This window comes from Geospiza fortis, unplaced genomic scaffold (assembly GCF_000277835.1).
Source record: "Geospiza fortis unplaced genomic scaffold, GeoFor_1.0 scaffold351, whole genome shotgun sequence".
Lineage (NCBI taxonomy): Eukaryota > Metazoa > Chordata > Aves > Passeriformes > Thraupidae > Geospiza > Geospiza fortis.
Window position 1 is genome coordinate 83,501 of NW_005054419.1, and position 15,243 is coordinate 98,743.

The 15,243-nt window shown below is 42.1% G+C and overlaps 1 protein-coding gene across 1 annotated transcript in view; it reads left to right on the forward strand.

The window, feature by feature from the left end:
* The window catches only part of TSNARE1 (t-SNARE domain containing 1), a gene marked incomplete at its 5' end in the record, with an annotated part of 305,337 nt that overhangs the window by 75,268 nt on the left and 214,826 nt on the right, over positions 1-15,243 (forward strand). The window contains one exon of the mRNA XM_005426622.2: positions 14,785-14,952. Within this exon, the coding sequence (XP_005426679.2) occupies positions 14,785-14,952 (168 nt within the window). The remainder of the gene's footprint in view (positions 1-14,784; positions 14,953-15,243) is intronic.

The window sequence follows — 15,243 nt, forward strand, 5'->3', positions numbered from 1 at the left end:
TGCTGAAATATATCAGCAGTAGTGAGGGTTCCAGTTCCTGTGAGGGTCCTATCTCAGCTCCTGTCATACCTGACTGGGAGATCTGTGCATTTTGGAGGTAACCTGGATCTGCCTGTGGCTTTCTTTCAATTCACTTCCAAGCTTTCTTCCCTCTTTGTCATGTTTCCGAGCACCTTTTGTGTTCTTATTTCACTCTTGACAGTCCCTGTTCTATTTGTGACAAAGGAAGAGGGTGTCCCTCTTCCTTTGTCACCTTCTCTCATTTCCCCCCATATTTTGTTCATGTCATTCCCCTCTGTAAAATTCTTGACAAAACATTTGAGAGCAAACAGCACTGAAGCCATTTCCTTGTGACACGTTCCTATTTTATAGCATATGATATGATCAGCTACATTTCTGCCCATAACCATAGGATTAATATTTAAATTGTGCTTATTGACATAATGATACCCATTGTGAGGCTAACAACATAAATATGCTGGAGGAACAGCTAGGAAAACAAGATAAGAGAGTCTCAATGCCCAGGGGACGTTCACAAGGTGGAGAGTAATAGGGGAACATTATGTATTTTGCTCATCAACAATTTTTCAATGAAAGAGGATTTAAAAACTGCTGCAGTTTTCAGCATATTAAGAGTGTGAGGTGAATTGGGATTAGCTTTTGTAGTGACTCTGTGTTGGAACAAACTACTTGTGACTCCAGCTTAGTTTGTGAAGTTCCTCACCTCTCTGGAGCCTGTGGAAGTCCAAAGTGTCCTCAGCAAATATTGCTCTCTTCTTATTTGAAAATTTGAAGAGATGTGAGAGAGGGTTGATCCAGGATTGAGAGTTTCAGAGGTTAAAAAAAAAGTCTATTTCTGCCTGATTTCTGCACTGCCCTTTGGAGCTCTCCTTGGAGAGAAGAGTAGTGATCTTCATAACTCAAAAGTACAGAGTGTCATGCTGGAAAGTAACCATCTGAAATGAAACAAATGTGTTCAGTACAGGTGTCACTGGATAATTAAATATTAAAAGTCAAATAGAAGTAGAAATAACTTTTGAGAAGACATCATGGGAAAATAAAGGATCAAAAAAGACAGCATTGATAGCCAGGGACATTTTGCTATGACCTTCACTAGTATCAAAATTCTACCCTCAACAATGAAATCCCAGGAATTATAAATATTTTCTTGATGATATTCTATCTCTTGATCAGGATCCCTCATTATAACGTGAAAGCTCAGCCTGGAGTTTGGGAGAGAGGAGGGTGGGATCTGTGAGGAAGCCAACTTCTACACAGTGGCTTCAGCACTGCATTACATCCTTCTTGGTCCATATTGGGCCTCCCTTGATTGATTTAAATTGACCTTCAGGCTTCTTCTTGCTCCAGAGCACTAAACCCTGGAGAGGCAGAGATCTCCTGTCTGACCCGAGCACATTTCATGGATAATCTCTGTGTCTGTTCTCTAAACTCTGTAGCATCTTCAACAGACACAGCACTGAGCGTCTGCTTCCTCCTCTCTCCCCACCACTGGTTTGTTTCTAATGAAATATTTACTAAGTGAATGATATTTGCAGTCAGAGAAGGAGATAATTCATGCAAGCAATCAGCTCTGGGTTAACTGGAGAATGAAAATGTCTTGGACCGTAGCAAAAACTCATAATCAAAGGGCTCCCCAGCTATCCATCAAACAATCAATTACTGTATCCATTAGTCCCCTCTCACCACACATTAGAACAATTTACTAGACATGCTAATGTCCAGGTCATTGCTCCTTAAGGATGAGCAAACAGCAGGGGCATCTATCAAAGTTTTGATGCAGTCTGATCTCATACAGTGTGAATATATAGCTTAGATCACTTCATATTCTCATGGTGTTAACTCTATTAAAGACCTGGTCTGTGAGGGGGATGCTGGTTGCCTCCTGTTCTCACCAGCTGAGGGAAATTTATCAGAAGAAGTTGAACTTTTCACATTATTCTGCCTTCTGTGTGACAGATGAATAAACAAACTGCACATCAGTAAACCAGAGGTGGTTTTGTCATTTTTTTGTCACACTGGTCAGGTAACTGCAAACACGTTTCTACTCTTACATGTGCCATGTGGGGGAAAAATGGATTTCTCCATGAAGAGGGAATCCAAGAAGCAGCTTCTAGGGCATCACCCCAGACCTGTCTTGTCTCTCTGTCATCACCTAGTTCCTGACAAATCTGGGAATTCAAACCATGCATGCTGAAGGAATCTCTGTTAATTCCTCCACAGTGTAGACTTCTATGTCTGAAGGCAACAAGACACTTTCTACCGGTAGCTGGGAGAAACAAACACATCTTAATGTACTCAGCTGAGCTAAGTATGATATATTGTTTTCAGTAAAAAGAAAAAAATCTATGTGGCTTTTGGTCAGGCTTTTTTTGAAAAAAAAATCTATGTGGCTTTTGGTCAGGGTTTTTTGAAAAAAAAAATCTATTTTTTTTTAATGTTGTTTTGGATTGTTTGGGGTTTTTTCCCCATAGACTCCCTTGGCCACAGCTGGGCATGTGTAGTGTAAATCTCTACTTCTGAGCCTGACATTCAAGGCTCCCTTTATAGTCCACGGCAGAGTTTTGTGTTAAGTAGCTGTCAATCTTTTTAATCTGGAGAACAGGGCTCTTATCTCCATTGACTTTATTGACCATGTCTCCATTGATTATAGTGGGAGTCTTAATCAGGAGCTCGAGGTCAGTGCCTCCACTGTGGGTATGTAAAGTTGGAGAGGTGGATTTCTGGCGGTTCAATTTGCCTGATCAATTCAAACAAAGATATCCACTGTGCAAACATCTCAAATTGATGTTAAGAGGGATCCCACTTACATGTCAATACCACCAGTCCCGAACCAGCATCTGCCTAATTTATCCCTCCTTCTCTGAATGACACTTGATCTCTGATGGAACAAAGTGGCAGCTCTGTTAACAGGGTAAAGCTCCTTGTCTCTATTGCCAGTTTGGAGAAAAGGCCAAAAAAATGAAGGGCAGAGCTTTATTGGTTTGAATCTTCCACTGGAGAAACCCACTTCACAGTTTTGAGTAGACAAGGAAAAGAAGGAAATAAATTCTCTGCAAACACCCTTCCTGTAGTTCACCCTTTGTCCCTCCAGAATTCATGGGTTCAGTGGCAGTGTCTGCACCCATGTGTGTTAGAAAGGAGCTTCTTGTGCTGTGAAAACCTGGGTTTGTGTGATAAAAATCTCATTTTCATGCACACAAACTTTCAGAGGAACAGCAGAAAAATGTTGCCTTTCCAGAGAGAGAATCCTGTTCCAGTGTGGGTTTGCAGACAGAGGTCTCTTTCAGGCAGTGAAATATGATTTTAATTCAGTGAGTGTGTCCCAGCCTTTCAGAATCAGTTCATTACTTTTTTATTACTGTAGGAGTGGAAAATGATCAGATTCGAGTCCTTTGGGAGTGGGTCAAATAGTTAGGAAAATTATCAAGATGCAACAAGTCAACCAATCAAAGCCCCATGCAGCATTTCTGAGAGTGGACTTTACCATGCGACAAAATTTCTCCTTGTTTGGGTGGAAGTTTCCAACAGAAATATACTTTTATGGCACAAGCAATGAAATCTTGGAGTTTATGGCTTGGGAAGGGTTTTGGTATGTACAGAGAGAATGAAAAAGAACATGAACAGGGCAAGCAAAATAGCATGAGGTATATAGTCTATAAATATCAGATGAGAAAATGAGGGAGCTAAATTAAATAGTCCTGAAGAAGGTATCAATAGAAACATGATTATATGTCTATAAATGTTTTCAAGGTGAAAATACAAATGAAGACCAGGTGAATTATTCAGAGTTAAATGATAGAAGCCAGGATAGTCTGATGGTAGGAAAGAAACATGTAGGTTAAGTGCTAAAACTAATAAAGAACACTTGTGTGGATGGTTAAACCCCCATCAGTTTGCAAAGTCAATAGCACAGTAAAGACAGAAGTAAAATAAATAATAATGATAGTGCAATAAAAATCTGTGGTAGAAATTATCTGAATGTTTATCTGTGGCCTCTCCTGCCTGTGACACAGTTAAGACATTGTCCTGATATTAACTGGAAAAATGGGCAGATTATGGATGATTTTGTTACATGTCACGTTCCGGAGGCGCTGAGCTGAAAACCTTTCAGCATTTTTTTTTATCTTAATCCTTTTGCTGAATGCTTTATTTTGGAAACAGTTTAGGTAGCTTTTCAATCCTCATGAAAGCCTGTATGCTAATGGGGTGGTGTGGGACTGAATGAGGAAAGGTTAACATCTCTGTGAGTGTATATCACCGAGACAGCACCGAGCACCTGAGGATAATAAAGCTGCTCTGCACCGCTTCCCTTCCTGAAACTTCCTATTTCTTGTCACCATTTGGAAGGTTAAATTCACTTCATCCTGCCCTGTAAAGAACTCACACAGGATAAATTAGCAAACTGCCAAATTCTCCCTATTTCATTCTCCCTGGACAAACTCAGAGCAAGATTTTGTTCCCTTTAGCAATGTTTACACGTCATATTTTCATTATTTCACTTTGCAGGCATTTTGGTGCCAAATACACCTCTGTGTCCTAATTTCCCTAATAGTGTTAGTTTCTCTTCCCTGAGACATTGCCTAGATCTCTAATAACTCTATCACTATTCTTGAGGAAGAATATAATTTTCTTTCAGCTGTTCTTGTGCTTTTCTCTAAACCAGTAAATGTTCTGACTTGATTTGACTTGAAATTCAAGTTGTCACTCTTCATTTTCTGGAGATTGAAGCTCATGTCCTCTGAATAAGGTTGTCTGTTGTTAAATATTTCCAGTAAAAAAATGTCCTCTTGTCCATGTCAGTCGTTGCTGTCAGAGCACACAGAAATCAGGGCAAGCATTTCCTTCCATTCATTTAAACTCATATTTTAAGGATGTTTACAGGTAGGGAGATTAGACAGAGTTGGATGGGAATTATCACTGGCCAGGAGAAAAAGCCATCAACCCCTCCTGTATGGACAGGTGGGCAGATGGGAAGTTTTATTGATGTTTTGGGAACACTTAGAGGGACAGAAGCCATTTCACCAATTTAGCTGAAAATGTGATCTCTGTTTCTCTGAATGTATCTCTTTAGGAGCAAATGCTACAGAACCTTTTAATTGTAAAAGTTCCTGCCTAACTGGGCTCTGCTGTGCAGTGCTCTTCCATAATTGTACACTTAAAATGACAACACTGTAATCAGATCCAAATTTCCACATGCCTCTATTTCATTCCAGTATTGCCACTTGGATGATCATGTCCCTTGAGCTGTAACATCTGATCTTTGGAGGAAAAGGGGGGGAAAAAAAGATTGGTTTGAAGCATGAGGAGATTATAACAGGAAATCAGTTCTTTGTCCCCCCAACATGAGAAGATGTCTTGCTTTGGAAAGACAGGAGTCTGCTAAGGAAGGCAGGAGCCTCCCCTGAAATGGAGAATGTAAACCCTCCCCACCCCTCTGAATTGCTATAAATTTTAAATTAAGGGGCTCTCAGGCAAAAATATGGGAGCAGGAAATAACAGTTCTTTAATAGGGAAGGGAAAACAATAGAAGGATAAAATAAACAATGCAGTACACTAGAGCAACACTGACAGAGTCAAAACCCAACCTGACACCCGGTTGGTCAGGGTGTTGGTAGCAGTCCAGTTGGAAATGTGGCTGCAGTCCTCTGAAGTATCAGGGGTAGTTCTGTTGGAGCAAGGAGGATCCATAGAGAAGGATGGATGTATTCTTTCCTCTGAAGACTCAGTGGAGGAAGAGGCAGCTGCTGTTCCTCTGGGGAATCCAGTGGAGAAAGCTGTGCTGATGTCTCAAAATCCTCTGGATTATATCTGGGTAGCAATGCTTGGTTCCTCCCTCTGGGTGGAGCATCTCACGATGGGATGTTATAGTTCTTATCAGTCATGCACCGATATTCAATAGTCTGTTATCAGCAATGTCCCCTCCCGAGGGAGGTGTGAATTGTGGTCATTCAAAGAGAGAGATAAGGCAAACTGCCCACTTGACAAAAGATAATCTGCCATACAGATGGTAATTGAAAACATCTTGCATTGCAATCTGAGACAGAAGGTCATGGACAATTTTTAGTGAATCCCAAGGAGGCCATGAAGATGCTCAGGAAGCTGAAGCACCTTTGCTCTGGAGCCAGGCTGGGAGAGCTGCGGGTGTCCAGCCTGGAGAAAAGAAGGATCCAGGGAGACCTTAGAGCCCCTTCCAGTTCCTAAAGAGACTCCAAGAGAGCTCGAGGGAGACTTTGGATAAGGGTCTGAAGTGCCAAGAAATGGGAAAATGACCTCAGACTGAAGTAGGGGAGATTTAGATTGGATATTAGAAAGAAATTATTTAGTATGAGGGTGGTGAGGCCCTGGCACAGGTTGCCCAGAGAGGCTGTGGCTGCCCCATCCCTGGGAGTGTCCAAAGCTAGGTTGGACAGGGCTTGGAGCAACCTGGGATAGTGGAAGGTGTCCCAGCTCATGGCAGGGGTTGGAGTGAAATGATCTTTAAGGTTCCTTTCAACCCAAACCTTACTCTGGTTCTATGATTATTGAAAATGAGGCTTTTTGTGAATGGTGCCAAAAGTTGTGGGGGGATGACAAGGTGTTGTCCCATCCTGCTGCTCAAAGCTCAGCTCCTCTTTCATCTTTCTCTCCCACAAAGGGAGGACCTGACTCTCACAGGGAGGAAGGAACTTTGTCACTTTGTTCTGTGTCCCCAGTCCCATTCCCATCAATTGACCTCCCACCCCCCAAGGCTCTTGCAGATGTGTGGTGACGAGATTCCTCTGATTTTTGTCCTAATTTGGGATCAGGCTTTTGGGCAGTAACAGAATCATCCTGGCAGTGCAGGGGCTGTAAAATGGGCAGATATTTTTTTTAAAAGAGTCTCTAAGTTAGAGTGATTCTCTATATCAGGCTATGAACATTTGCTTGGACACTGAACAGTCCACTGAAACCCTGCCAAAGGCCAGGAACAAAGAGAGATTAAAAAATTGTTGCCAGTGGAGTTTTGTAGGAGTCAAACATGTTTCTAAAAATAAAACTCGTTGAGCAGTCCAAAAACAAAATGTAAAATACAAAAGCAGTCTATTTTTTTTTTTTTTGTTTAAGAAAGGGATGTATTTTCATTTCCAGCAGCTTTCTGCTTTTCCACTGCTCCAGAGTGGCATTGTGCCTGTGCTAGGGGTTGTCTCTGCTGCAGGAAATCAAGCTGAATTTGGTTCTTGACTCTGTGTGAACCCAGGGAAAAAAAAGGACTCCTCACTATTTTAATTTTTTTGGTACTAGATGAGTGTTAATGGATGAGCCAGTGACTCATTCTCCCTCTTGTTTGCCTTTCTAGCAGGAACCTGCTCACCAGCTGTGCAGCACATATGTTGGGAGGCAGAGACACCACGACACTTTCTAGACAGTCTTGATGTGTCTGTGAGCTCTTTCAAGCATTGGCCAGTTCCACAAATGCTGGGGGTTTCAGCTGCTCAGAGAGGGAGCTGCGAGCAGGGGGGTCTCTGCCTTGCATCAGGATCCAGGGACAAAGCAGAGCTCAGCTCTCAGACAGCTCTGCCAGCCAAAACGTGGTGCCAGAGACAGAAAATGCTGAGAATACAGACAGCTAGGAAAGGGCAGGAACAGCTTGAGGAATGTGTTGTGATGCTATAAAAACACCAGTGAATGCCCTCCTCCCTGACAGCCTTAAAGGAAAAATGTTTATCCACTCGCCCTGTGTGTATGGAGATGCCACCTGAAGGTGGTGGCAGCCCAGGCAGGTGGTTTTGGGAAGGATGGGTGCAGTCAGGCTGAAGTTATTCAGTGAAATGGATTTGAAAAGCAGAGTATGTTGGGTTACAGAGAGGGGAGATGTGTGCCTCTCTTCACTGATGCTGTTTTGTGTCACTCACATTGCCGTGGGAACGTCTACTTGCATGGTAGATAAAGTTGCCAAATCAAGAGGAAAAAAAAGAAGAAGAAGGACTGGAAATAGGAACAGAACAAGCTGCTCCTTCCTTCAGTCAGACAGGGTGAAAGTACGTGGCAAAACGTAGCCCTCATGATCAACTGAAGTTTGACCTAGAAGCTGATGATCTTCATGAGCAAAATGTGAGTGTCAGCCCCACCATCTAAGCCTGGTAGGAAGGGCATTCCTCCTATATTTGGTCTTCACTGTGGGGAGAAAATGTGCTGTGCTTCTTAAAAGCACATCAGTTATCAGAGAGCTAAACCTCAGGGCCCTGGCTTATTTTCTTTTTCTTCATCTACCACAGACAGGTCATTTAATTCTCCCACCCTGAGTACAGTAAGATCGACTCTGAACTCAAGCAGCCCTGGGTGATGAGGTCAGGATTGCTTAGAATGAATTTGGTGAAGTAATAAAGTCTTGAAGGCAAGCTAAAGAAGAGGAAAACAGTAGGAGGTATGAACTAGGTAGTCTGTTACTAAGTGTCTTCCAGTTCCAGGAAACTGAAAAGGTTTTCTCAGTCCTCATGACTGCAGAGACCTGAATGAGTAAATTTAAAAATGCTGAAAAGCAAACTAGCAAAATACTTCCTGTTAATACATTTTCCCTAAAATTAGTAATTCCTTGCAGATTCCATAGTAGGAAACTGGTGGAAAGGGTGGTTTTCTTACTCAATTTCACATTCCTTTCATTCAAAAGTAAACACCTTGATTAAGAGTGAAGACAGAAACACATGAAGGATTCTAGTTAATTTAAATAAAAATGCACTTCAGCCCTTGCCATTATGCTGATTTCCCCATCCTGGTTTTTCTCATGCTACATTGGTGCAGAGTAATCAAATTTGCATAAGTTGAAGAAAATGCTGAATCCATTTCTGTATTTGCCCATGTCAGTGATGCATGCAGGAAGGGTTCAATACATTTCACTTGAAAGTTGTCCTTGTTGTGGCAGTTTTAAATTTGACCTTTTTTGAGTGAAAAGGAAGAGCAGGGGATGGTTAATTTGTGATTTCTTGTGATGCATTTCTTTCCCAGTTGTTGTGGGAAGCTCCTCTCCTAAGACAACAGAGCTCAGATTACCAATCACTGCTGTGATCTTCCTTGTGAAAGATAATGCAAAATTGTAATATCACTATTTCTCCCCTCTAAAAGATTTAGAAGACCCAGGCTGCTTGTTCTGTGCCTGCCTGAGGCCTTTCTACCTGTAATTGCTTTGGGCTTTTGCTTGGCATGGCACAGCTCTAAATTTCATTGAGCCTGCAAGGTTAGTTGTTTTGGAAGGATGGTTTGAGCGACACCATCTAATCCAATTTACCTGCCAGCCTTAACCTGGCTGTATTTTGGGGATAGTCGGGCCAAACTGGCTGCTCTGTGTCATTTTTGTCCCAGGCAGCTTTGCAGTGCCAACCTGCCACAAAAAATGTGTCAGGCAGAGTAACTCCAGCAGTGCTCTGCACTGTGGCCCTCCCTGCACGGTGTTTTATTGATCTCTAATGCAGACACTCCAGCCTCGTTATTCTACACGCAATAAAATGTGAATCTCTGAGCCTGGATGCTGCTGAGAATAGGAGATCCTCATAAAGGCTGTTTATGTGTCTATATGTACTATAAAGCAAGAGATAAACATCTCTGCATTTGCATTTGGTTTGAAAACCAGAGCCAAACGTTACCCAAGGAGATGTGAGAGTTTGCAGGAGCTGTGGGAGGTGTAGTGGTTGCTGCTGGAGCTGGCCATATCCCTGCTAGAGGTGCAGGAGGCTTCTGGAGATTGGGGAAGATAGAGCAACCTTCCTTGGTTTACTCCCTGAGTCTTGTAAAAGCTCTGAAATGCTGTTTTTTCGTGGTTCCAGAAGATTTCCTTCCTTGGAACTGCCTGCAGTCTGTTGGTCTGTTGTTCAAAATTAGCGGAATTTAGTGGGACTGGTTTTACCTGTGCTCCTATAAACTGGGAGATAAGGAATTTGTGGGTGGTGCTGTGCATATCAAAGGCATCTCCAGAGCCTTACAGCCCCTCCATGCTCCAGATGCCTGAAATGTGCATGTGAATGGAGCAGTGGTCAGAGAAAAAGGAACTTGAGCTCCTTCTTATTCTCCAGAATTAGTTTTTCAGTCCAGGTGGGGGACTTCTGGCTCAAACTGAACTGGCTGTCAACCAGGACCCCCAGATCCCTTCCCAAGGGCTGCTTTCCAGCCTCTTGCTCTCCTTCCCCACTCTGACAGCTCTGCCACATCCATCCCAAGATACCGGGTTTGCATCATCTTCCCAAACTTTCACACACAGAAATTAAACCCTCCTCCCCAGGACACAAGCCTGGTGGAGTTTGGAGTGGAGGTGGAAGAAGGTGATGAAGAAATGGGTTTATGTTGTCTCATTCCAGGTTTAATCAAGTTCCTTTCTCAACTGTCTCCATGCCGAGGCTGAAAGGAGAATTTGTGAGTGTCTTCCTCAGCCCTTCATTCTCCTGTCCCTGTGCTGTCACTCACCTGGTGGGCAGTCTGTAAATCCAGCTTAAATAAATCTTGGTCACTTACATCAACTCACAGTTATTTTTGACAAGACTGTGAGAGGCCCATCTTATTTTACACCTTTATTATCCATCTTGTACTAACCTGAAGGGACTAACTCCCTGGAGGGAGTTGTATAATTTTTGTCCTCTGTTGTATAATTTTTGTCTATATCTTCAGGTTTTGAGGAGGATTGGAGAGGAAATTTTCCTTTGAAATCACTAAACATTTCTCTGTCACTTAAAGACACTTCTCATCCCACTCCAGTCAATATTTCATGCCCTGAATTTATGGTAAGGGAACAGTCTTGTAACTGGCAGTCAGGAATGTCATCATTGAAGTTAGTGATGTAAAAAAGAGCTGCAGGAGGTGCCAGGACACTCTCACTGCTTCGGGAGACTCCCAGATCTCTGCAGATGGACTGTGAGGGCTGGCTGATGTTAGCTGGAGTTCCCATCAGATTTCTGCTTCTCTGTGGAATAAAGACCATATGGGAGCCAGAAGAGAGGTCATTTCAATGCCTTGCTTGGTGATTTTGTGTGACAAGAGTTGTCAGATTTGTGGTATTCTGTCCCTTCTGATAGACAAATGGGGAGTGAGGCAGGACCAGGGTTGGGAGTGGGTTATTTTCAGAGGGGTCTCAGCCATGCAACTTCTGAGGCAAAGATTTTACTGCTGATAAAGTACAGGCACTGACAGAAGCTGTCACCATCCAGATCAAACCTTTTTTTTTCCCCCTATCAGCAGCTGCATACAGCATCTTCCCATTGGTAGAATAAATCTGATAAAAAAATGTAGTTGTAAGCAGCAACGATTTTATCCTGGTGAAAAGATTTTATCTGACAAGAAAAATGTTGTGCCTGGGCATAATTTTTCAGATATGATGAACAGCAGCATGGTATGACCCTCAGTCCTAAGGATTTTGTGTTAAAAGAACTACTGAGCATATCAGATATACTCAACTTTTTCCTCTGCTATAATTTTTTTTTTCCATTGGCAGAGCTCAGTTTATAGATACATCTTGACAAAAATCTGCCAGAGGCAAGTTTCAACAAAAGAACAACTTCAAACACATCCAATTAACAATTTATGAAAGGAAATCCAACAGAAAATTACACAGAGATTCACAGGGCATAAAATTTGGCACTAAATCAAATTTATTGTGGAAATGCCTGTACAAGGAGTTATGGCCCCTGCTAGTGCAGTGTCAAAGGGAACTTTATCTGTGGAGGCTCAGCGAGTGCCCTCCATCTGATCTTTTCTTGCTATAAATAAAATGTTTTGTCAGACATGGCAATGAACATAACTCAGAAGGGAATGAAGAGCACTGATAAGCCCAGCTATATGCAGCTTTCAATCAGAAGCATTAGAAGTGATTAGATTTCTTCAGAGTTTCAGATTTAAGATTTTTTCGCTTTATCGCAGAAATGAGGAGCTCAGTACCATGGACAGCACAAAAAAAAAAAATCACTTTTATTTGTTAGCACAGCGTACAGACCCTGATAGCAGGTCATGGTGACTGTATTTAACATTATTATGGAGCCATTTTTATGTCTGGAAGGAAATATCAGTCCCTCTGCATCCTGTTGTTTTACTGATTTACTCATTCAGCGGCCGTGGTTGGATTTTTTTGGAAGATGTTAAGGATGCAAACACATATAATTGCCTTCAGCAGTTCTGAAATTAACTTAGGCCACTACTTTGTTTAGAGAAAAAGATCTGTGTCTAGACCTTTACCTATTTAAACAAGTGGGTAGCTGGTTTTCTTATGAAAGATGACTGAGCAGCAGCCCTTGCATTGTGTTTTGTGAGTAATTTGCAGGGTAATTTACAGATACCAGGCCCAGCAAGTGAGGATGACAAATAAAGTTGACACAGGCCAAGACAAAGCATATTTATGGTACAGCTGTGTTATTCCATGGACTAACCTAATCTGAAGAGCTGGTTGCTTCTTCCCCTGTTATCCCTGCGCTCCCACATCAGACCAGGAAACATCTGACCACTTTTAAATTTTGTCATCTTCCCCTGAAATTCAGACCTGCATAGGACAAGCATGGCTTTGAGTGTCCATTCGTGGGCATTGAGGCCCTTGGTGCAGCATCCTTGCTGTGACCAGAGGACACAGAAATTTCATCAGAATTCTTCTCCTGTGTCTCCACAATGCAGATTCTTGGGATCTTCCAACCCGCTTGGCCATGTGCAGTTTGCCTCTGCTCATCTGAGCCCGCTGGTGAAGATGAGAGGACACCTCTGTCACTAAATGAAGCATTGGAATACCCCATGTTTGCTTTTTTTTTCCAGAGTCCATTAATACACTCTTTTGGCACTGAAACACTCTACCAGGAAAGTTAGTGTCCAAGGCACATAATAATTAGTTAAAAAAACACCCCCAGGGTATCTTAATCCTATTAAAATGCATTTTATAAATTGTAAATTAATCTTTAACCTAATTTTAAATGACTATTTTCTTCCTGTAACACATCCTTTCTCAGTAGATCCCTGGAAAGCAGAAGGTGAAACAATGCAAGACATTAATGTCAAAGCTTTTCATCTTCTGCTTATATTTTGAAAGATACTTGACTGTTTGATGATGATTTTCCTATTTCCTTCTACTTCTTCCATCACCCCACTTCCTTCACTATGTTATGTTATTTTCCTTGTCTCTAACAAGGTATGGTGATAATAATAATGAATTAAATTCATAAGGCAAAGTCTAAGTGTAGGCAAATGCAAAAAATTGTTTCTAAATACAGGAATTGCATACTTTTAAAGAGTTAAAGCAGAGTTAGAGAGTCAAATAAACATTTCCAGATCAAGTCGTCCTAGTTCTTCCAATTCTCCAGTCCTGTGCTTTTCCATCTAAATGCCCCATGGCCTCACTTCCTGTTCATGCTGTGGGAATTGAGGGGAATTAATAATTTTGAAGATGTAGCCAGAGTAAGACAACAAAAAGCTTTTATTTTTTGGGCATCACTCCCAGTGTTTGGGTTTCAGATAAACCCAGATTCAGAGAACTGAACATCCCCCCGAGTTTGTTTTGTCCTGTAGCTTTCAGAGGCTTTGGGGATGTTTAGGTCAAGGATGTGCTGTGGCCACTGCCATTTCTTCTTTCAACTTCACAGCATCAGAAGCACTCAGTTTGCTTTTTTATTGTAACTTTTGGTTAGGAGTCAAAGCTCAGCTCAAGACCAAGTTAGAGGACCATGAATATTGTTTGAAGTGGAATCCTCATGCAGTTGTAAGGTTGGAGCCTTCAACAGCACCTCTTAGTTTAGAACTTGAGCTCAACCTACAAACCAACATTGAGTCAGTTCATTCTCCAAGTCCAGTTAGGACTGAACCTGACACAGGCTCAGAACCCAAAGGCTGGGTGGAAAATACCATTTTAAACCTCTGCCCCTACTTTTTGTGGAGATCCAACCAGTTCTTGAACAAGGTTTTAAAATCTGAACCTGAATGTAAGTGCAGCTTCCAAAATAGAAGAAAATGGTATCTTGGGGCTTATAAAACAAGTTAAGGGCTTAAAAAAAACAAAAGGGAGAGAAGCCTTTTAAACAGGCAGATAGGTCATGGGTGGATGATTTTAAACTGAAAGAGGAGATATTTAGATTAGATATTAGGAAGAATTTCTTTCCTCAGAGGGTGGCGAGGCACCGGAAGGGGTGCCCAGAGAAGCTGTGGCTGCCCCATCCCTGGAAGTGCTCTGGGCCAGGTTGAGACGATCTTTAAGGTCTTTTCAGCCCCAACCATTCTGTGACTCTATGACTGTGATCAGATGTGTCAGAAAAACCAGGTAAACTCCACAGAGTGAACACCATGAGCCTGTGATTTGCTCAAGATGATCAATCTGCACTCACATCACTGCAGTGATTTCCCCTTTTTTAAGCTGCGCTGTTTATCTCATAAATGGAGAATATTGGAACTTTTGTACTTTGAAAGTTGCAAGTTGGATCATAAAGTCTTCAATACAAATTAGTAGGATTTATCTGTGCCTGAGAAAGTGTCTAATTCAGGAAGAATTTCCAGGGAATTAAACAAGGTAAATGTGTTATTTTTTCAGCTGCACATCAGTGTTTTGTTCTGTCAGAACTGTGGAAAATTGAATTTGGGTACTCAGGCCCTAAAGTAGCTCAGGAGAGCTGACTTCAGGTCCTGACATTTCCTTTGAGACTTGAAATGTTTCCTCTCATGTAATTTACTTTTCTCCTCTTCACCTTTCTGCCACTGCTTAGGCCATCTCTTATATCAATATTTCCTTTCCCCACACTAAAGCTGTGTAAAACTGGAAAACATTTACACTTCCTTTGCTTTCTTTCCATTCTCCCATCTCAGCAGAGCCCTAAGGCCCCCTTCTCTGACCTGCCTGATGATGAGAAGATCTTTAATGGAGGCGATGGCGTGTGGCAGAACCAGGGCCAGGACCAAGCCTTGCTCTCGGAAATCACGGAGGAGGATCTGGAAGCCATCCGCCAGCGGGAAGAGGCCATCCAGCAGATTGAGGTCAGTAACCTCCCACCACCACCAGGTTTTGTGAGCTGGAAATGCAGAATCCTTGTGTTGTGCCTCGCCCAACCTGAAGGAAATCCTGATTTACATCGCTGCCAGTACGGCGTCGCTAAAAACAGGGGAGATTAGCAAGGATTTCTAAACAAGGGAATCAATGATAGAAGGAAAAGTTGGAAATCTGTGTGATTTGTAATGAAAATGACAAGAGTTAATTAATGCTCATGGGTTGATGGTTGGGTTCTTCCCAGTGAGTCTTCAACAGCAGACTGTGGTGAGGTGCTTTAA